General features: G+C 40.9%; 1 protein-coding gene across 1 annotated transcript in view; it reads left to right on the forward strand.

Moving 5' to 3' along the window:
- Positions 1 to 14,328: 14,328 nt before the first annotated feature.
- The window catches only part of DCP1A (decapping mRNA 1A), a 42,008-nt gene continuing 32,328 nt past the window's right edge, over positions 14,329 to 24,008 (forward strand). The window contains exons 1-3 of the mRNA XM_065933484.1: positions 14,329 to 14,479; positions 17,145 to 17,185; positions 19,427 to 19,554. Of these exons, the coding sequence (XP_065789556.1) occupies positions 14,345 to 14,479; positions 17,145 to 17,185; positions 19,427 to 19,554 (304 nt within the window). The 5' untranslated portion in view covers positions 14,329 to 14,344. The remainder of the gene's footprint in view (positions 14,480 to 17,144; positions 17,186 to 19,426; positions 19,555 to 24,008) is intronic.

Below are 24,008 nucleotides of genomic sequence, written 5' to 3' on the forward strand. Positions count from 1 at the left end.
TCAAAATTGAAAAGAGAAAAAAAAAGAAAGAAATCGGACTAAAATGCCCAGACCTCGGGATCTAGACTCTTTTCACAGCCTGATTGGGCTGGATCCCAAGACTGGACTGTCCTGGGGCTGGCTGATGGAGCTAAGAGGGTGCAGCCACAGTGGGGAACCCCCTAGGATGAGGAGGGTCTCCTGCGCCTAGAAGGCACCCCCATCACCATGTCCATGCGGGCTTACCTATGTCTAAACCGAGGCCTCTGCAAAAGGACTCTCGGCTTTAAGAGCCAGGAAGACCCCTGCTCTACTGAGCGGTGGTTCCCCCTTGCCGGCTTTTCTTTAGAGTCGCCCCACTTTCCTGGGACACCCCTGTCTGCATGGAGGCTTGGCTGGAACACACTCGCGGGTAAATGGTCACGAGGAACTTTTGGTCTCTTTAAGCACACGCTACCATCCTGGGACGTGCCTTCCCGTCTCGCAGGGCCTGGGAACCGGGCTCGGGAGTGGAGTGGTGCTGCCGCCTTGTGGACACACTCTGTAACTACAACTTGAATACCCAGCCAAAGGGCCCTTCAAACCCGTCAATCTCGCAGAGCTACAGAAAAAATCCACCCTTCAGAAACGCCCTGGGGTGACCTTTTCCCGGTGATCCACCTTAAAATCTGCCTGCCAAAGTAGGAGACACGGGTTCGATCCCTTCTCCAGGAGGATCCCACACGCCTCGAGGCAAGAAGTCCTTGACCTCAACTACTGATGCCTCTCTCCCCAGCAGCTGAAACCCACCAGCCGAGAGCCAGGACTCCGCAACAAAAGAAGCCCCTCCGCAGGAAAAGGTCAAGACCAAAAGGACAGTAGCCTGGCTCTGAGCATCTACAGAAGGCCGGAGTGCAGCAATGAAGACCCGGGACAACTATGAGGAAAAGTAAAGAAATAAACTAAAAATCTTTACTAAAAGAAGAGCCCTGGCGTAGATTCAAAACAGGGCCGCCCCTCCACAAGCCAGGTTCAATCGGTACATTTTTTCCCCACCCTGTATGCAAAGCAACGTATCCTGGAAAAACTGCTTCACGTGGCTATATGACATTAATGCCATCCACACACACACCCAGGAATCACAGCACACCACAGTCAGTGGCACCGGCAAGATGACTACACACCAGAAATCCTGGAGAGAACTCGGAGGAAAAAGAACATCTGGGGGGGAATGGAAACTACCACAACGGGATGGAGAACACCGTGGACGTTTCTTAAACACCGGGCTTGAGGGACCAGATGATTAAGCAACCCCACTCCCGCACTAGCCTCGGCAGGAAACGATCATTCTAAAAGCCTCAAGCATTTTGATGTTCACTGCAGCACCCTTCAAAAGGGCGGAGGTGAGGAAGGAACCAAAAGTCCATCCAAATATGAATGGAGAAAGCAGATGTGGTACCAAAACATAGTAAAAATAATGCTCGGGCTTTAAAAAAGATCTCATGGGACACAAAGAAATACGGATGGACTTACAGATGGTCCGAAGATGTGAAGTCAGACAGACAAGGGAAAATGTTTTCTGATTGCACTTACATGGCAAATGTAAAATGGAATCCAATGAATCAAGGTACCACACCCAAACAGAATCGCACCCACAGAAAAAACACTATGCTCTGCTGTCCTGTGCTAAGTCGCTTCAGTCATGTCTGACTCTTTGGGACCCCATGGATTAGCCCTCCATGTTCCCCTGTCCATGATATTTTCCAGGCAAGAATACTAAACACTACTCCTTACCAAAGGGAAAAGTGGTGTCAGAATTTAAAGAAGGATGTTGCTAAATACAATCTAATATGTACAGGTATATGTATGTTATGTCTAAGTATTGATGCTTTTGAACTGTGGTGTTGGAGAAGACTCTTGAGAGTCCCTTGAACTGCAAGGAGATCCAACCAGTCCATCCTAAAGGAGATCAGTCCTGGATGTTCACTGGAAGGACTGATGCTGAAGCTGAAACTCCAATACTTTGGCCACCTCATGCGAAGAGTTGACTCATTGGAAAAAGAGTTGACCTGATGCTGGGAGGGATTGGGGGCAGGAAGAGAAGGGGACGACAGAGGATGAGATGGCTGGATGGCATCACTGGCTCAATGGACATGAGTTTGAGTAAACTCCGGGAGTTGGTGATGGACAGGGAGGCCTGGCGTGCTGCGATTCATAGGGTCGCAGAGTTGGACACGACTGAGCAACTAAACTGAACTGAAGTATATATACAGATACATATACATAAGCATATAGGTATATATGAATCTATAAAACAGCTATTTAACCAAGACCTAATGTTGGTGGTGAGGTGGTTGTTATTGTTTCATCACCAAGTCCTGAGGACTCTTTTTGCAGCTCCACGGATGATAGACCCCCAGGCTCCATTGGCCGTGGGATTTCCCAGGCTAAAATAGTGGAGTAGGATGCCATTTCTGTCAAGAGGGGATCTTCCCACCTAGGTATCTAACCCACATCTCCTGCCTTGCATGTGGATTCTTGACCCTGAGCCACCAGAGTACTCCTACAGATCACACTGAATTTTAAATAACACTCTGAAATAACCTAACCATTCACAAGGGAACGTGGGTGGACTCCCTGAGCTTAAAGAGCCTCAAAAATTCCCTGGCGTCCAGGTCTCCTGGGGTTGTGCTTCCCACTTGCTGACTTTTCCTTAGAGTCGCCCCACCTACCTGAGACAACGCTCTCTGGAGGTTTGGCTGGAGTTCAAATTACACTTGCGGGTGAAGGGAAACGGGGAAGTAGTAATGAGAGACACACTTTCCTGTCTCTTAGACCACATTCCACCCCGATTTACAACCCCTGGAACACGTCTTACCCTGAGCACAGCGGGTCTAGGGCATCTGAGTTGCGGTTGGAGGTGTGCTGCCGCCTTGTGGACACATCCTCTAACTGCAACTTGAAACCCCTGCCTGCGGGCACTTCATACTCACCTGACCTGTAGGACAGCAAACAAAATCTACCCTCTAGAAATGCCTTGGTTCCAAATCGGGAAAGGAGTACGTCAAGGATGTATATTGTCACCCTGCTTATTTAACGTATATGCAAAGTACATCATATGAAATGCTGGGCTAGATGAAGCACAAGCTGGAGTCAAGATTGCTGGGAGAAATATCAATAACCTCAGATACGCAGATGACATCATCCTTATGGCAGAAAGCAAAGAACTAAATAGCCTCTTGATAAAAGTGAAAGAGGAGAGTGAAAAAGCTGGCTTAAAACTCGACCTTCAAAAAACTAAGATCATGGCATTCAGTCCCATCACTTCATGGCAGATAGATGGGAAAACAGTAGAAACAGTAAGAAACTTTATTTTTGGGCTCCAAAATCACCACAGATGGTGACTGCAGCCATAAAATTAAAAGTCGCTTGTTCCTTGGAAGAAAAGCTATGACAAACCTAGACAGCATATTAAAATGCTGAGACATAACTTTGCCGACAAAGGTCCATCTAGTCAAAGCTGTGGTTTTCCCAGTAGTCATGTATGCATGTGAGAGTTGGACCATAAATAAAGCTGAGTGCCAAAGAATTGATGCTTTTGAACTGTGGTGTTGGAGAAGACTCCTGAGAGTCCCTTGGACTGCAAGGAGATCAAACCAGTCAATCCTAAAGGAAATCAGTCTTGAATATTCATTGGAAGGACTGATGCTGAAGCTGAAGCTCCAATACTTTGGCTACATGGTGAAAAGAACTGACTCCTTAGAAAAGACCCTGATGCTGGGAAAGACTGAAGGCAGGAAGAGAAGGGGAATGACAGAGGATGAGATGGTTGGATGGCATCATCGACTCAGTGGACATGAATTTGAGCAAGTTCCAGGAGTTGGTGATGGACAGGAAAGCCTGGTGTGCTACAGTCCATGGGGTTGCAAAGAATCGGACATGACTGACTGAACTGAGAATTGCCCTGGGATGGGCTTTACTGGGAGAACAGTACTTAGTGTCTGCCTGCCAATGCAGGAGATTAGGGTTCAACCTCTTCCCCAGGAGGATCCTACATGCCTGGGGGCCAGTAATTCCGTGAGCCACAACTACTGATCCAGCAACCTAGAGACAGTGATCACAACTACTGAGCCCTTGTCCTGCAGCTACTGAAGCCTGCAAGCCTAGAGCCCATACTCCACAATTAAAGAGGCGACTGCAATGAGAACCTCGCCAGGAAGAGTACCCCACTATCGGCAACTAGAGAAAGCCCTAGTGCATCAAGGAAGACCCAGAACCATAAATGAAAATTAATTAATTAATCTTTAAATATTAAAGGGGAAAATGGACATATTCTGGGGTAGTTAATCAAAACAGAACTCAAAAGAGGGCCCGCTTTCAAGATGCCAGTCAACAGGTACTTTTTACCCACTGTTTACAAAGGAAAGAAACAAAAAAACTGCTCATCCTGATCCTATTAGAGACATGGAAACCACCAGTACTCCCAGGAATCATTTCACACCAGTCCCAATGGCCAGCATCAAAAAGGGTACAAACGATAGATCCTAGAGAGAATCCGGAGAAAAGCAAATCTCCTTTGCATTTGAGGAAAATGCAAATTACTACAGTCAGTATGGATAACATGTTGGAAGTTTCTCAAAAACCAAAAAGTAGAGCAACCAGACAACTTCATTTCTGGGCAAGTATCTGCAGAAAATCATATTTGAACATACGCACGCACGCTGATGTTCACTGCAGCACTCTTTTTTTTCACCGCAGCACTGTTTACAACAGCCCAGCCTCTGAGGCAGTGTGACGCTCGTAAACAGATGTATGGATACAGAAACTGTTGTGCATATATACAATGGCATATTCCTCAGCCCAGAAATGAATGAAATGTGCCGTTGCAGCAACACTAGCGGACCTAGAGAAGATCATACATAGCGAAGTGAGTCAGATACAGGAAGTCAAACATCACATCGTTCACTTATATGTGAAATCTACAATGGATACAATGACATAATTTACTAAACGGAAATAGATTCAGAGACTTCAAAACAAACTTACAGATACCAAGAGAAAGTCTGTGATCTGTAGAAGGCAAAATTTTTTAAATTGGGACTGACATATTCACACTACTATTTTGAAATAGATAAGGAACAAAGACCTATTGTATACCATAGGGAACTACTTTATTAATCTACTTTATTAGGTAATAATCTAAATGGAAAAATCATTTTTAAAAGAATATATGCATAACTGAATTACTTTGTTGTAATCCTGAAACTGACACAGTATTATAAATCAACTGTGGTCTAATTTTAGATAAAAATTTCTGAAAAACCAAAATCAGATTATAAAGAGAAAATAAGAAGTAGTTTCCTTTTAGTATGTCAGTTGAAAAAGACAAAACAGAAATCTGAGAGTTTCCGTGGAAACTGCCACAAATAAAGTCAGTCTACCATTTGTCTTCAAGGGTTTTTCATGATGCAATTACAAATTCAGTTTACTTATGATATAAGGAACATTATTTCTGGCCTTTAGCCACTTTGTGACTCTGCAAATTTGTTGCGTATCATCGATTGTGAATGCAGGGCTTTGACTGGAATTCTTTTATAATTTGGACTTATTTTCAAAGTGCTAAGTCATATTCTGGTCAATCACATGCTTCATTTTATTTCAGAAGATTGAACTGTCATTTGTTACTTGTGACTTTCTAAACAACCTGCAGCCGTAATATAGTTGGGATAGGCTGGACTGGTAACTAAAAGTCCTCAAATAACATAATCCCTCAAGTTAAACACAGCTTCCTTCTCATTCCTTGTCATGGTCTCTCGAGGACACCCTGGCTGGCGGCCAGCTCTCCTTTACGTGGCGATTAGTTTGGCCCTTTGCATCCCGTGCTGCTGCTGTTCCTCCTGGCCTCCCCATGACAGCACCCAGTCAGCAGCAGGTGTAAAACAGCGGGAAGGGCGAGGTGCTCCTGCAAGCCGTGGCCTGCGGCAGGCACACAGCGCTTCGGCTAATGCTCTTCTGGCCTGAGTTTGGTCATGGAGACAAAGGGAACCCAGAGGAGCTTGACAAGTGAAGCCTGGCTGGGCCTCCGTCAACGGAAAGGGATATAGGGGTTGTTGGTGAACAATCTCTGCCAGAGACAGGTCAACTCATCTTGTGCCTCTGGCTCCTTCATGCACAAATGAGTACCAATGATCTGTATCCATATACCAATCTTGAGGGCTTGTGAACGTGTACTGTCAACCCCAAAGAGAAAAGAAAAAGGTGGCAAATAAAAAAATAATTTATTCGAGATCTTAGAATTCTGGAGATGCAGACTTGGGTAAAACCAAAAGTGTGTTCCTTGGAAGAGAAAAAATCAGGCGCTTCTGAAGACAAAAGTCACCAAGTTGTTACAGTTGCCTGGCAAGAACTGTGACTGACTCTGACACAAGTCAGGAAATCTCTGTCCTTAAGGAAGAATGGGTTATTTTAGGGTAAGAGGTGATAAATATCTTGAGTTTCTGGCAGATGTTCTGGATGCTTGCATTAGGACACAAACTGGTCAGAAGTTCAGATTCCATACGGGCTGAGACATGCGTCAGTCACACTTCCTCAGCGCCCTGCCTGTTCTGTTTCAGAGAGCTCCCATAGCAACACCGACTCCATTTTTATTTTCCTTCCACAGTCTACCTAAGAAGCACTTTGATCCAAGGATAAGCGGTGTAGCAGTTGAATATACTGCCATCGTTTATGACATTCCTATGCTATTGGTAATTTGAAACATAACATTGGGTAAACTAACAGTAAACAACATAGACCTTCCTACCAAAAAACATTGTCAAGAACACCACGTTAAGTGCAATCTTTCCTGGCAATAGAGGGATGAACTATTAATAAATGTTGTTCTAATCCCATGTTATTTTATTCTCCCTACATTACTCCATATGGGACAGCTATTTCTTTCTTCCTGGTTCAAAGTATTATTATTTCTGCTCCAGAACTGATAGACAAAACTAGTGCAACATATCAGAAGTGTAATTATAGAAAGCATCTGTGCGTGTGTGCTCAGTCATTTCTGACTCTTTGTGACCCCATGGACTGTGCCTCTACGCTCCTCTGTCCACGGGATTCTCCAGGCAAGAATACTGGAGTGGGTTGCTATTTCCTTCTCCAGGTAATATTCCCAACCCAGGGATTGAACCCGTGTCTCCTGTATTGGCAGGAAGATTCTTTACCACCGGGCCACCTGAGTACACCACTTAAAATACTTTTATAGGGTAGCATTTTAAAATACAGAGGTCCGAGACCTTTCTAGAGAAGCTGAAGGAAAGAACTACCGTCCTAATCATCTGGCAAGGGTAATTTAATGAGTGTTATACTTAATAGTATGTCCAAAATGTTTTGGATATCAATCATGTAAAATAAATCTCAGTAGTGAAACAGCAACACAAGAAACGCAAGTTTCATTCATGTGTAGACAGTATAAAGTGTGGCTCCAAGTTGATGTGTCTAATGTCTTAATTTACCATGTTTTTGTGAGATTAACCCATTTTTGATGTAATAATAGTTCAGTTGTGTTTTCTCTTTTTGTTTGCTTGATACTGTTTTATTATGTGTCATTATCTCATAGATAGGATTTTCCTTCATTAATAAACCTCACTAATTTATATTAAAAAAAAAAAAAAGTGTGCCTGGCAGAAGAGTAACATGATGCATGATCCACCTGGAAACCAAGGCTCAGTTCGGTTCAGTTGCTCTGTCGTGTCCGACTCTTTGCAACCCCATGGACTGCCACACACCAGGCTTTCCTGTCCATCACCAATTCCCGGAGCTTTCTCAAACTCATGTCCATCAAGTTGGTGATGCCATCCAACCACCTCATCCTCTGTCATCCCCTCCTCGTCCTGCCTTCAATCTTTCCCAGGATCAGGGTCTTTTCTAATGAGTCAGCTCTTCAGATCAGGTGGCCAAAGTCTAGAAGACACTAATTCCAGCTCAGCAAACGAATCATTACATGATCTTGGGAAAATCAGTTAGCTTGCTTTCTCTCCCTAAAAAGGCAAGACAGTAATAAGCACATACTTTGAGAATTTTTTTTTTAATCTGAGGACAAGGGGAGAAAGAGAGGAAAAGAGGGAGGCTTAGAGATGGAGAGAAAATGGACAGGGAGAAAGTTGCAAGAGTGAAAAGATGCTGAATGCTTGTCCCGGGCTGTACTAAAAGCAATAAGCATAGAGCCTAAGAATCAAAATACATCAGTACAAGTAAATCAGGCATGATGATCTGTTTAGCACTTATGACAAAGAAATGTTTTGTTGGATGTAGAGATGAAACAACCATCCCGTCTCTCAGCTCTATGTGACAGAAATCATCTTAACACTCTTAACAAACATTTGTGAGGTCTGGCCTCTGTGTCAAAAGGTGGTTGTAAATAAGGCAGACATGTTCCCTGCTTCACTGCGCTGATGAGACAGACGAAACATAAGTGAACAAAGTAATTACAACTCACAGATAAATGCTATGAAGAAAGCTAGGAAACGAGCTATCACAGGGATATCAGCAAGAAGAATGCTCCAGAAAGTGAGAACAACAAGTGCAAAGGTCCTGAGACAGGATTCATTTAGCAACTGCAGGTCAATGAACCGGGACGGAAAAATTGAAAGAGCAATTCACAGGAGATGGAGATAGAAAGAAAGCAGGAGAGCAGGTCCAGCAATGCCTCCTCCTAGGTCATGGCAAGGACCTGGGATTTGACACTGGAGAAATGGGAAGCCTGGGACTAACAAGGCTACATGACTAGTAGATTTGGAACTAAAACACTGATCTCATGACTTATATTTTAGTGCTCTTTATCTTAGACCCCATGGTTTATATTTGATTCTTATTTTTATTTATTTATTTTGGTTGCATGGGTCTTCCTTTCTGCTAGTGGGCTTTCTCTAGCTGCAGAGTGGGGGCCACTCTCTAGTTGTGGAGCATAGGTTTCTCCCTGCAGTGGCTTTTCTTGTTGCAGAGCATGGGCTCTGGGCTTGTGGGTTTCAGTAGATGCGGGTTGTGGACTCAGTACTTGCCGCTCTCAGGCTGTAGGGCCTGAACTCAGCAGTCGTGAGGCACAGGCTTAGTTGCTCCACGGCATGTGGAATCTTCCCAGACCAGGGATCGAACCTGTGTCCCCTGCCTTGGCAGCCAGATGCTTATCCACTGCACTACCAGGGAAGTCCTATTTTATTTTTAAAAATGAAAGGAGGTTTATTCAGGGAGATATACACACCATAGACAGAGTTTGGGCCATCCCAGAAGGTGAGAGGCCCTGAAACAAGGTGTGGTTAGTTTCCATAGGCTGGGTAATTTCATAGGCCAATGAGTGGGAGGATTACTCCAACTATTCTGGGAAAGAGGTGGAGATTTCCAGTAATTGGGCCATGGCCCACTTATTGACCTTTTCTGTTGGCTTTGGCCTGTTGTGGAACCTGTCATGGGTATACTGAGGCTCAAGGTCTAGTGGAAGTCAACATCTCTGCCATCTTAGACCTACAGCCCATGATTTAAATGCCAAGTTATATTTATTTATTTTACCACAAAAACACTCAGAGTGGGAGAGACATGGGTTTTAGGTTTTCATATTTAAAATTAGTTTTATTGGAAAAAATTGTTGCAACTCCCCTGGTGGTCCAGTGCCTAAGACTCTGAGCTCCCAATGCAGATGGCCCTGGTTTGATCCCTGGTCTGGAAGCTAGATCCCACATGTCACAACTAAGAGCCGGCACAGTCAAATAAATAAATATAAAATGTGTTCCATTCATGGAACACAACGCAAAACTAACCAAAGGTTTCCCAGTGCAGAGTAAGACTCCTTTCCACCTCCCCATCCCTCCCACTATTCTCTTCCATGACCATAAGGGAGTTGGGTTTTAAGACAACATTCACTGTATTTATTCTAAGTCTACTCTTTGCCAGGGGCTGTGTTAGGTACTAGAGACCTAATAGACTAAGATGTAATTTCTGACCTCTCAAAGCTTATTGTGTGAAACACACAGGAAAGGTCTTCATATTTGATTCACAAATGGAAGGTAGTCAGGCCTCAAAGTAAGTGAGAAAGATTTTCAATTCCAAAATACTCACATTCTCTTTAATATATCTTAAGAGCTATATAGGGCATCAAAGTCAACATTAATATAATTGGGGCCATGCAAACATGCATGCATTTTGAAGGAATTTTCTATTCTGAGTATGAAAACTCCCTAAAATAACTGGGTGTTCTTCACTAGTCTAGTCCTCTTCAATGAAAAATAAACAGTTAATAATTTAAAAAGGAAGTGTCTTAGATTATTTCAGGAAATCTATGTAAGAAGAAAACTCATCAACAAGGAACAAGAATGTAATGTATAGCATGGTGACTACTATGATTTTGTATTACATATTTGAAAGTAGCTAAGAGAGTGGATCTTGAAAGTTATCAAAAGAAAACAAATGTGTGACTATGAGTGGTGATGCATGTTAACTGGACTATTGTGATTACTTGACAATATATACATGTATCAACTCATTATGTTGTAAACCTGAAACTAATATGTCCACTGTATCTAAGTTAAAAAATAAGGCTTAAAAAACCTAAATTGTTTCAGGTGTGCCTTTGAATTTTGTACCAAGGAATGTGTTATTTATTCCAAAATTACGATTAAACATTAGGGTACCGATTATTTAAATGCTCCCTTGACAGTAGATGGATGGGGAGGGATAGTTAGGGAGTTTGGGATTGACAGGCACACACTGCCATATTTAAAACGGATAACCAACAAGGACCTACTGTATAGCACAGAGAACTGTGCTCAATATTCTGTTACAACCTAAATGGGAAAAGAATTTGAAAAAGAATAAAGGGGCTTCCCTGGTGGCTCAGTGGTAAAGAATTCGCCTGCAAATTCAGAAGACACGGGTTGAGTCCCTGATTGTGGAATATCTCACGTGCCACGGAACAACTAAGCCCGTGTGCCCCAACTACCGAGCCAACATGCTGCAATTGCTGAAGCCTGCACACCTAGAACCTGTGCTCCGCAACGAGGGAAGCCACCACGTGAGAAGCCTGAGCACCGCAACTAGAGAGCAGCTCCCACTCACCACAACTAGAGAAAGCCCGCTTGCAGCATCAAAGACACAGCACAACCAAAATCAATAAATATTTTGAAAAGAAAAAGGATAGATACATGCATGTGTATAACTGAATCACTCTGATGTACACGTGAAACTAACAGAACATTGGTTTTTGTTGGGTTTTTTTTTTTTAACTTAAATTTAAACCTTTGGCTTCTCTGGGTCTCCGTTGCAGCGCGTGGGCTTTCTCTAGTTGCAGTGTGCAGGCTTAGTTGCCTGGAGGCATGTGGGATCTTATTTCTGGGACAAGGAGTCAAAGCTGCATTGGAAGGTGGATTTTTAACCACTGAACCACCAGGGAAGTCCCCTAACACAACACTGTTAATCAACTATACTCCAATATAAAACAAAAAGTTAAGGAAAAGAAAGAAAGAAGGGAGCGGGGGATGTAGGGCCCTCTCTCCAGTATGAAGAAAGGCAGGCATAGCATGGAGAAAAGGACCCTGGAGCAGCCTAGTCCCTGGATTCTAATACCAGATCCCCCTGACTAGTGTGGAACAACTAGCCAGTGATTTCTCCACCCAGTTTCAATGAAGCAACCATCAAGTGAGGATGAACACATCACTACCATTTAGACTGTGATATGAAAGGGAGTCCTTGCCTGTCCTTCCTGATGAACTCATACTTATTCCTGAAACATTAATTCCAACATCATCTCCTCCATCAAGCCTTCCAATACTCTCCTGACAGATGAAGTTACTGGCTCCATCCCCTGGGTGTCAAGTGATAGATCTCCAGCACTGCCCCTACTTCTTTCAGTTCCTCCCAGAACCAGAAAATTGTCTTAGACTTTGACGCTTCCTAAGGGGCTCAGTTCAGTTCAGCCGCTCAGTCATGTCTGACTCTTTGCAACCCCATGGACTGCAGCACCGCAGGCTTCCCTGACCATCACCAACCCCCTGGCGCTTACTCAAACTCATGTTTATGGGGTCGGTGATGCCATCCAACCATCTCATCCTCTCATCTCATTCCCTTCTCTTACTGCCTTCAATCTTTCCCAGGATCAGGGTTTTTTCCAATGAGTCAGTTCTTTGCATCCCAAGCAGCGACCCATTCAAAGTAGGCATTCAATAAATATTTGCTATAGAGAAGGGCAACCTGACCTGCCTCTTGAGAAATCCGTATACAGGTCAGGAAACAACAGTTAGAACTGGACATGGAACAACAGACTGGTTCCAAACAGGAAAAGGAGTAGGTCAAGGCTATACATTGATACCCTACTTATTTAACTTATATGCAGAGTAAATCATAAGAAATGCTGGGCTGGAGGAAGCACAAGCTGGAATCAAGATTGCCCGGAGAAATATCAATAACCTCAAATATGCAGATGACACCACCCTTGTGGCAGAAAGTGAAGAACTAAAGAGCCTTTTGATGAAAGTGAAAGAGAAGTGTGAAAAAGTTGGCTTAAAGCTCAACTAAGATCATGGCATCCAGTCCCAGATCATGGCAAATAGATGGGGAAACAGTGGAAGACTTTATTTTGGGGGGCTCCAAAATCACTGCAGACAGTGACCGCAGCCATGAAATTAAAAGACACTTGATCCTTGGAAGGAAAGTTATGACCAAACTAGACAGCATATTAAAAAGCAGAGACATTACTTTGTCAACAAAGGTCCATCTAGTCAAGGCTATGGTTTTTCCAGTGGTCATGTACGGATGTGAGAGTTGGACTATAAAGAAAGCTGAGCACCAAAGAATTGATGCTTTTGAACTGTGGTGTTGGAGAAGACTCTTGAGAGTCCCCTGGATTGCAAGGAGATCCAACCAGTCCATCCTGGGGGAGATCAGTCCTGAGTGTTCACTGGAAGGACTAATGTTGAAGCTGAAACTCCAACACTTTGGCCACCTGATGCCAAGATCTGACTCATCTGAAGAGGCCCTGATGCTGGAAAAGATTGAGGGCAGGACGAGAAGGGGATGACAAAGGATGAGTCGGTTGGATAGCAGGACTCAATGGACAAGCCTTTGGGTAAACTCCAGGAGTTGATGATGGACAGGGAGGCTTGGCCTGCTGCGGTTCACAGTGTCGCAGAGTCGGACACGACTGAGCGACTGAACTGGACTGATGGAGAAGGGAATGGCAATCCACTCCAGTATTCTTGCCTGGAGAATGCCATGGACAGAGGAGACTGGTGGGCTACAGTCCATGGGATTGCCAAGAGTCGGACAGGGCTGAGCAACTAACAAAAATACTTGCTAAAGAAACAGTAAATGAATATGTTTCCTTGTCTGCATTTGTACATGTAACGTGATTCTGCCAAGAATGTAAAACATGAAGTATCTCTCCGATAATGACCTCGGGATGTAAAATCATAAACAATACAACTATTACACGTTTTTTTAGTAAAAAAAAAATTCAGCCTACACCCCGTGCACTGGAAGGGTGGAGTCAACCACTGGGCAGCCACAGACACCTCTCGGTTATCTTTTTTTTTTTTTTTTTCCGGTTATCTTTTAAGTATAAGAAAAGGTTTTTTTTTTTTTAAACAAGTCGGGGGAGGGGGCGGGGGAGGGGCAGAGCTCCCTTTATCCTCCACGCTTTTACTCTTTAACTAGTAACTGGCTCTTTAATAAAAATGCCTTAAAATATTAAGCAGATGTTTCCTAAAAGGATGAGTTACAGTTTTGAAGCTTTAAACGATGCACGGCAAAGTTTTCACGGGTTCTTTCCAAAACTGGATATTTTCGTGGGATTCAGAGGAAGGAAATAAGTTGACAATAAAAGACATTTCTGTGTAGTTACAGACGGGCCAGTATGGCTTTTTCAAAAACTCCCTTTATAAAAACACTAATAGATCTGAGATCTGGGGTACTTTCCGGGGTCCCCCCCCCCCACTTCTCCCCACTTTTCTGTTTTCTAAAACGCCCGTGAAGCCCTGCCTTGACGCAGCTAGGTTTCCAGTCTGCGGCCGCGGGAAACTAATCCGGCAGGAACGGTGAGAAAGCTCCAGAGCGGCCTTGATCCGAGCGCCGGTACCTTCCAGCCCGCGGAAAAGAAGAACCTGCGCCCAGGCCTTTCTGCTCCGCCACGCTGCGGCGGACACCACCTCGAACCACTGGAACCTGACGACACCGGAACCCGGCGCCCCGGGCGTGGGTTTAGCGGAGCATAATAGCTGCCGTACCTAATCGCCGCGAGGCCCGGTGGAGAGGCGGAAATTGAAGGTGCTGACGCAGCTGGGGGAACTTTGCATCCATGGCACCTTCCTGTCCTCGACTCCGCCCCCGCCAGAGGGGCTCGGCTCCGGAATTCAAGATGGAGTCGCTGAGTCGAGCTGGGCAAGAGATGAGCCTAGCGGCCCTGAAGCAACACGACCCCTACATCACCAGCATCGCAGACCTCACGGGCCAGGTCGCACTGTACACCTTCTGCCCCAAGGCCAACCAGTGGGTGAGTGCAGCCAGGCCGCTGAAGTCGCTCTCCCAGCCGCCTCCTCTTAAAGGGGCCGCGCCGACCGACCTGGGTAGGGGGCGATGCGGGAGGCCAGAGTGGCGGAGGCAAGGCCAGCGACTGGAGGAGAGCCTGGCCGGCGCCTGAGAGGTGTCGACGCCGCTGGGGATTGGGTGAGAGGAGAGAGGGAAGTAGGTCCAGACATCCGGGGGGAAAGCTGATAGGGGGGGAGGGTTGAAGAACAATCAGTCCCCAGGGGTCCAGTTCGAGGATGTGGGCGACCTGCCTTCTTTGCAGATGTGTTGGAGGATACGAGACCGATGGAGTCAGAAAGATACCTCTAAGATTGTCTGAAGCTTTGAGAGTTGTTAGATAAATTATATATACATAATCTATAAAGTAAACACTCCTCTCCCCCCAACAGATAGATAAATCAGAACCCCCTTCGCAGAGGTTATTAGGATTTAAAGCTTGAAATCCAATTAGTTTCAGTTCTTGGAAAGGCGAGAGGGTGGGGATAAGTCCCGCATTTATCAAACTGTAGTTTTATCAAACTCTGTTTCCAGAGTTCGGAAAAGATTTCAAGACACTTAGGAAAAGGGCTTGCATGTTAATTTCGTTACCTTGAAACCTTTGGAGAAGAGACCCCGTGTTTCATCTATGCTGCTGGTGATGTCACCTCCAAATACTCCCATCAAACTAAGTACTTTTTGCATTTTTTTGCACGAGATAGGTTGCAAAAAGTTACATTCAGTTAGTTTACTGATTAGTTAGCTGGTTTGAAGCTTCGGTTGTGTTTACATGACAGAATTTCGAGACTTCCCTGGCGGTTCAGTGGTTAGGACTCCCCGCTTCTACTGCAGGGGGCAAGAGTTCGATCCTTGGTCAGGGAACTAATATCTAACAAGCCACGCAAGTGGCTAAATAAAATATAAATAAATAAACGTAACGTCATTTCCCTTAAAAATATGAATCTTCTTGATTAACTCATTTAGCTATATAGGCTTTATTTGGAAAGTAATCTGTAAATGTCTGTTGGATTGAATTAATAAATGATTCACGTTCACGTTTCAATAAGTATTGAAGTCCTTGCACTAACAAACGGAAAGATTATTATCATAATATATACTTTACAACATAATGCAGATACATGGGTTACATTTAATCATTAATTTTGTGAAAAATCATTTCGCATTTATAAACAGTTAAATCAGATGTGGAGAGTTTTCAAAGTCATCTTGCTATACTTTGTATCTGCTTTCCTACACTTTGTATCTGCTTTCCTACACTTTGTATCTGCTTTCCTCCACCTCCTGGAATAGAAGGAGGTATGGCAAGCCACACAGAACAAAATTGTAGATTTTTTTTTTAAGTGTGACTGTTTTTTTAGATATTGCTTTAGTTTAAATTGTTTTGGACCATTTTTCTTTTCTTGCTGTACATAAAAATTTTTGGAATGTGAATTGCAGACAAATGGTGAATATTTGAGGCATGGGCTTATTACTGACAAGCTATTATTTCTACTTTGTCACAGACTTCCAGTATTTTGGAATTTTAATTGTGCCATTCTTCTTTAAATACAAAATACAAACTGAAATAATCTGAACTGAAAACTAAGCTGCCATTATTCATTTGTATCATGGCAGTGATTTGTAACTTTACATAATTGTTTATTTGGGTAAATTTTCTTTCATTGTGAAGCAGTTGATTACCAATTTCTTATATTAATAAAGTTTTCTGAAAGGCAAGAAATACGTAAGGAAAAATTTCATGATGATGTTTAAGTTAGAAATCAAGATGGTAAATATCTTTTAAAGTTCTTTTTTTCATCCCACCAAATTCAATTCTATATGACTAACATTTAAGTTTGCTAATAGTTTGCTGATTGCATTAAACTAGATCCTATCTGGACTGTGAACTGTAGACTAATTCTTTTTTCTTCTTTTTAAAACATTGTAACTGTTTAAAACCTAAATACACTTTTGTCACAGCAAATGAAAGATGATGAATTGTACTTTTTTAATCAAAATGTTTACTTTAAGCTAAAAAAAAGTTTTAAATTATTTGTAAGAGCTCTAAAAATTATACTAAGTATAATTTCAGTATTCATGATTCTTCAACAAAGGTCTAAGAATAACAAACTAATTGTGTTTGACAGTAGTTCTTAACTAAGCACAAAATTTGCAACTCATGAAAATATGCAAAAATCTCCCAAGTGATGAAAGAGTGTCCTGTAAGATAAAATTTCTTTTTTTTTCCTCCTACTAATTTTGATAAACTTAAAAGGTGAAGTAATGACTGTGTACAGACTTTGGCTTTAAAATTAAGATATTTGGCTAAAACATTTTAGTTTTAAAAAATGAAAGCTAATTCTAGATTTTTTCCTCCTTTAAATTTTAAAAAAGAAGAGGAAAGTTACTATAGATGCAGGCATGTTGCTGGATAACATTGCATATCAGTTAACATGCATCAGTAGACTAGAAAGGATACAAAAAAAACTGGTAACAATAGTTTGTGGAGAGTAATTAATTCTAAAATTAATCAATTAATTTTAGAGTAATTAATTTTAAAATAAGTTGATCTTAAACATGAAGCACTTCTCCATTGGGACAACTTGGGGTTAGATTATGGGGAAAAAAACTAATTGACTCATTATCTGTTACAGGAGAAGACCGATATAGAAGGGACCTTATTTGTATATCGAAGGTAAGCTTTAAAAAAAACTATTTTTTTTAAATTTGATGGTGAACAATGTCATATAGAGTGATTCAGGACTATTGTAATTTGTCTTTGGAACCTTCCTGCTTAACCCTTCTGAGTATTCATCCATCCCTTGCTGTGAAATCTTAACCAAGTAATGTCCCTTCTTTGACAGTTCCTGTGATTCAGAATCAAACAGAACTTATTTAGGAACCTAGCAAAATAAAAAACATTTTGTAGTAATGAATGAATCTAAACAGATGCCTTTCTCCTTCCCCCCATATTAGGAAAACAGAGATATGTAACTGAGAAAAATATAATACAGGGACTAACTATTCTGTGATTACTAAACAAAAAGGTTATCTTCTAAGACTCTGGTTCTTTACCCATTCCAACTACCCAAAAGTTTTGAGTTGTGTACAGTGTCTAGTAATATGTATTTGTAGTTCGAGAGTCCTTTAGAAAGTCTGGATTACTCATAACTGCACATTTTTAACTTTCAGCTTTTCTGAGAATTAATTGTCCTAAACATGATTGGTTTGTGAATTGCAGGTTTGGTTTTGTTTGGCAACTTTCTTGGCCTAAAGACAATTGACAGGGTATGTTAGTCATTGGAGTTTCTTGTTTTCCTGGATCCCTCTTAACTCTTGCTCTGATTGGGGTAGATGCCTTCTCTTGGTTTCTAAAGCTTAGGAAACTCAGTGGGATTACTGATACCTGGTTTTTTTCGTTCGTGTGTGTGTGTATGTGTGTGTGTGTGGTAAATTATTTATGGATTGCAACAAGAATTTGTCAAATATTCTTCTAAATTGTGTTGAGCACCTTTGAGATCTTGTCTAAAAAACACTGATTTTTTTCTTCCTTTTAAGTGCTTTAGTGTTACTCTTTCTTTTTGACATTTTGTTCCCTGTTACTCATCTTTCTCCTTTAAAAAAAAAAAAAAAGACCTTTACCCTTAACTTGATAGTATTCATTACCAGTATAAATCTCTAGAAGCTCTTCAACTGTTATTAGAACCTCGGTACTTGGGAAGCACTTTTCTGGCCTTATTGTAACAGTGTGGATTCACCAGTTACAGAAAATGAAATTTAGTTTAGTGACTGACTTGATTCAATGAAATTTATGGAAGCTTCTACTTGTATTGATTCCAATAAAAGGAGGCCAGAGAGACTATTTGGGAAATCTGAGAACATGTTATGGATGAAATGGATAAATATATACCAGATGTCAGAATGTCCCTTTGGAGAGACCTTAGCATAGAAGAAGCCTGGATTTGGAATCAGAAAACCTAAAAGCTGAGTCCTGGTTTTTATCTGTGTGACTTTGGGTGCAGGCCTGAATCATCCTAAGCTTGTTTCCTAATCTGTAGAAGAGAATTCTAAAACCTCTCCCATGTAGAGAGAAATGTGTCGTATACAAGTGAGAAGTTCCTAAAGGATTGTGTGCTGAATCACCCTGACATGGGAACCAAAGATATTTCTTCTTGTAGGATTCAAAACATTTTCTTACTAGCTCAAATCTTTCCATAGTTCTCCCATTTGATATAAGCAAAATCATTGTGATGGTGGGCAATAATTATTATAACCAGTCCTATACTATATTTAAAATAAACGATATTTTTTTTTTGAGCATATATTCACTAAATATCTACTATATGTCTCTCTTGGTACTTATCTGAAAAAAATAAGAATCCTATTTGCATGGTACAGTTTAGTGGAGAAGGATGATAAATACAAAAAAAGTGGTATGGAGAAAGAGAGAAGGGTTAGAGGTATTGAGCTTGGGAGCATTGGAAAGGCTAGTTCTGTGGTAGCCTCACTGAGAATGGGACGTTTGAACGGAGGCTTGCGGGAAATAAGATAGCTAGATTTGGGGCAAGTAGCCCAGACAGAGGTCTTTAGGTAGAAACATACCTATAGGAAGAATGGTAAGGAGTCCAGTGTGGCTGGAGCAGGAAGAACAGGGAAGAGGCACAGGAGTTGAAGTCAGGGGGCACATATCACTTAAGGCCTTGGGTGGATGGCCTTAGTTAGGACCTTGGCCTTTATTCTGAGGGACAGTCCTTGAAAGCTCCTGGCGGGGACTGGGGGTATGATCTGACTTAAATTTTTTGTTTATGATTTTAAGTGCTAATAATATTGTATAATGCAATATTCCATTCATTCTTTAAAATGGAACTAAAGAGTAGATAATATTTCAGCAAATTTAATGACTACTTTTTTTTTTTCTTCTTCTATTAAATCTAAGGTCAGCTTCACCTTACCATGGTTTCACCATTGTGAATCGACTGAATATGCACAATCTAGTTGAACCAGTGAATAAAGATTTGGAATTTCAGCTCCATGAACCGTTTCTTCTATATAGAAATGCAAGTTGTGAGTATCTGTCTGTTAATTTTAGTTCATATGTTTGCTGCTTAATTAAGGAACTTTAGTTTCTGTCAGCACAGTATTGGAAATTCAGGATACAATAAAAACTATGGTCTGTACTCTTGTGGTTATAAGTGAGTCTCCTGCTAAGATCAGAGCTTTTGAATTGAGCTTCTAAAATTGAAACACTCTTTTTTATACAGTGACTTATTATTTTAGTAGTAGTTAACTATATTATTCTATATAATTGTATTACATTATACACCTACTATTTGTTCTATGAAAATAAATTTCAGCCTTTGTTTTTGTTGTAATATGTGTTATTGGCTGCCCATGCCACTGAGCAAAAGAACTTAAAGACAGATATTGATATTTCTGTGCACAAAGAAAGGAGTGTCTTTGCCCTGATTGTGGTATTTTTGAGTCTATTTATTTAGTTGAGTGTTGGGTACAAGTGCTGGGCCAGGAGCTATTGTACTTTAATGTCAATAGTATAATAACTTTTAGGGTAGACAGGCAGTTAAGTCAGCTGAGACTCAGAGGTGAGTGACGGCTGCTTGGTTGGAGAGAGAGGATTGTAACCATTTTTGCTGCTTCCTAGTGCAGGGTCCTTTCAGGCATTTTATAGACAGGAAAAATGGTTGGGTGTAGTCAGCAAAGCCAGAGTGGCCTTTTTAAGAAGTAAATACTAAAAAGTACACCTGGTTCTTGTATTTCAACATGGGAATTGGAGGTATGAGTGTTTGGGAACAGCAGACAGACAATTTGTCTGGCATTGCTGATAGGAATGCTGGTAAGGGGACTGTGCTGCAGCCATCATCTGAGGAGACTGCTGGAGAGGCTTTGCTTCCAACTTAAAACATAAAAGTTTGAATTTCACTTGAGTGCGAGGTAACTAGGATTGGGGGAATGTCTTCAATATAAAATGTTTAAAAAAAAAAAAAACTACTAGAAAGTATGCATCTTTTCATTCCCTGAATGCGAAGTGACAAGTCTTTGTTGAAATTAAAAGCCCCAAGTTCTTCTCCCTAGCTCACTTTTAAGCAAAATAAAATCTATCTCTTGACTTTTCAGTAAATGATTTGTCCAGATAATTATCTCTCTTAGTTTGAATGGATGGATTTGTTTAAACTATTATTAACAGTAAGAATTACTTCAAATAGCTGTTTTCTTTATGCTGACCATTCTGTTAAAGGGGAAATTCTGCAAAGCAGCATAGATCCAATTTTTTTTTAAGGAAAATTGGTTTAATTCTGCTTTTTATTACCTGAAAACTTAATCTAGCTATTGCCTCTAATATAAGTTTGATTAGTAAAGTAGTCAGTAGGGGAAATTATCAGAGGCCCATGGACTTAATTACCATTTAGCATAAGCCTGAAATAAGTTGTATTGAACAAAAAGGTACCTATGAAGTTGAAGTGCAGGATAACACAAATAAAAGTGAAGCATGATTAACCAAAAAATTTTAAATTAATTTTATCAGAGTGTAGTTGATTTCTAGTATTGTGTTGATTAACCAAAATTTAACCAATCGGAGCCTAAAATATCTGGAAATATTTCTATAGTCCGTGTGTGGAAGAAATGAAGGTAAATTGTAAAGAAAAAAGGCTAATGTTTTATTGTGTGAAAATCTAGAAGATTTCTCAAGTGTTACTTGGGATCAGTACTATAAGTTTTACCACTCTATAGTGTCATAGATTGATTTGCTGTAATGATAAGACCTTAAATCATCAGGAGTGTTTCTTACGTTAATTAGAATATTCTTGAGGGGGACAGTGCACTAATACTTTTTATTGTAGAAAGATTTTCAACAAGAGGTTGAAACAAAGGTTTCCTTAGTTAAACATAAGACTCACTTAACCCAGATCATTCTGCTTCTCAGTTAATTGAGGCACTGAATTATTTCTTAAGGACCTAACAGTTTCTGGTATTGCTAATAAGATATTCAGGAGCACATCAGTTTGTTTTTAAGCCAGAGACAAGCCTGAAAAGGTCAAGAACAATACTGTGGATATATTAGAAATAGTCTAGAAGAAGAGCTTGGGGAAAGTATTTAGAGGCCTTTCTGTACTGGGGAGAAGTGACAGGGCAGCATAAAGTGATTTTGAGACTGTTGAAGCCCCTGCTGAGTCTGTTTTGCCTCCCTAGTCTTAAAAGTATCAAGTAGTCTTGTCAGGTCAGCAAGCTACTGAATTGTTTAGGGATTTGTTCTTTAAGTAAAAAGTTAATTAGTGTCTGATGTGTATACAGGTAATTATACATGATTGTGTAGCTGTTCTGTCATTTTCTCATGGGAAATACCACCAAGGCACCTGCCCTATTTTATTCCAGCTACACCCTCAGATCCAGCCTCTTCCTCTTAAAGCAGTGTTTAGAGGTGATAGAATATTGAGCTATAACTTTTTCCAGTTCTAACTTTTTTTGGTGGGGGAGAGGGGGGCATGCTCTAAGTGGCTTGTAGGATCTTAGTTCTCCAATCAAGGATGGAATTCAGACCCACAGAAGTGAGAGCACAGAGTCCTAACCACTGGACTGCCAGGGAATTCCCTAGTTTTTCTTTAACACCCCACCCCACCATCCCAAGAGAAAGGTTAAATTTTACACAGCAAATGCTTGCACCTGCTAGAAGTTTAGCTTTGGTGATTCTCTTGCATCTTTTGGAAGCAGTTTATTTTTATACCTTTTGCCAGCCATAAGACCCCAATAAGGGTTGAGGATACTGCAGATTCTGTAGTTACTAAGCAAAAATGATATTCCCAGCACTTTATTTCTGATTCCCCACTTACAGATGAGGAAACAAAGAGTCCCAGAGAAGTTAAGAAACTTGCTCAAGTCAACACAAGTTTATAAGTAACAGGCAGAAGTCAAATCTAGGTCTCTTGAGCTTCAAAACCAATGTTCCTTCTTCTTTGCTACAACAGTAAAATAACTTATTTCATCAGTCCACTCTCTAGAGCAGTACTGTCCTGTAGAACTCTGTGATGATGGAACTGCTCTGTATCGATAATGTCCCATATAGCAGTCACCAGTCAGCCAATGTGACTGTGGAACACTTAAAATGTGGCTGGTAGGTACAGCCAAGAAAAAACAGATTTTTTAAAGTTTATTTAATTAATTTACATTTAAATAGCCATATGAGACTAGTGGCTACCATATTGGACACCAGAGTTCTGAAGCATAGATCCATACAGAAACGTAATTGGGCAGCTGTAGATTTGTATGCCTCTATTTAATCATTTCTTTTTAAAATTTACAAATGATTTCTAGATGCAAGGGCTGCAGAAGATATCCCTGAGGGTGGGTTTGCCATGGTAACACTCTTTGCCGTGGAATTTAGTTTGCAGAAAAGAATTCTATTCTAGGCTTTGCCATTTTCCCAACTATAACTTTGGATAAGTCACTTAAACCACTGATCTGACCTGCTTAAGAAAACATCATATATGTAATTTGTCAGGCACTTGCAAATTAAAATATTATAGACTGTGTCTCTATCTTGGACTTAAACCACGTGGTCTTATCACTGAAAGATCTTAAAGACTTTATTATCCAGGTCCCTTAAGGAGTTGTATATTAGTAAGTTAAGAAGATATCAGCCCATCATCCTAGGGAGGTGACAGGCAAGCTTATCTACCTCAATCTGTGCTATGAACTAGAGGGAAGATTTCTCCGCTGAAAATTGTAGCCAGAGCCCTCTCTCATATCTCAGATTTGAGGTTCAAGTTATAATACTCATTTGGTGTAATTTCTTACCCAGGCCAAAAAATTAACATAAAATTGATTCTCACCTGTTGAATACTCTAGAACACTTGGCAAAAGCAAATGCAGAACTTTTTTCGAGAGAATATTCTTAATCAAGACTGCCCCAGGATCTTACTGGTAAGCCTCATGGTCCAAAAATCACAATATATGCAAAGACATAATTCATAATCAGCAAAGCATATGGTAAAACAAACAGCCAGCCCTTCCCAGAAATTTTAATTATATCATCAGATTTTATCATTTGGTTAATAACATGATCAGTTAGAGACTTTAATGGATAGGAATATCAGATGTAGATTATAAAATAAAGTGACAGGTAGATTTGAAAAATAGCTAAGTAATAAAACTTTCTAGAAATTAAAATTTTAGTTGTTGAAGTAAACTCTCTACCTGATTTAACAGTTAATTTATAAAGACTGAAAAGAGAATTGGGTACCTGGAAGAGAAGACATCTGAGGAAATTATCCAGGATGCAGTCCAGAAAGGGGAAAAATGAAAAATTTAACAGAGAACAAAGGGTTGGAAAGTCTTAGAAAGTTTAACGTATGACAGAGAAGAATTTCAAAATGATAAAATATGTAGAGGGGGAATTTTTTTTTTTAAGAGGGAATATTTGAGATTATAACTGAGAATTTTCCAGAATCCATGAAAGACCTAAGTCTCGGATTTAGGTAATAAAATAAGGCCCCAAGCAGAATAAA

Source organism: Muntiacus reevesi, chromosome 4 (assembly GCF_963930625.1).
Source record: "Muntiacus reevesi chromosome 4, mMunRee1.1, whole genome shotgun sequence".
Classification (NCBI taxonomy): Eukaryota; Metazoa; Chordata; class Mammalia; order Artiodactyla; family Cervidae; genus Muntiacus; species Muntiacus reevesi.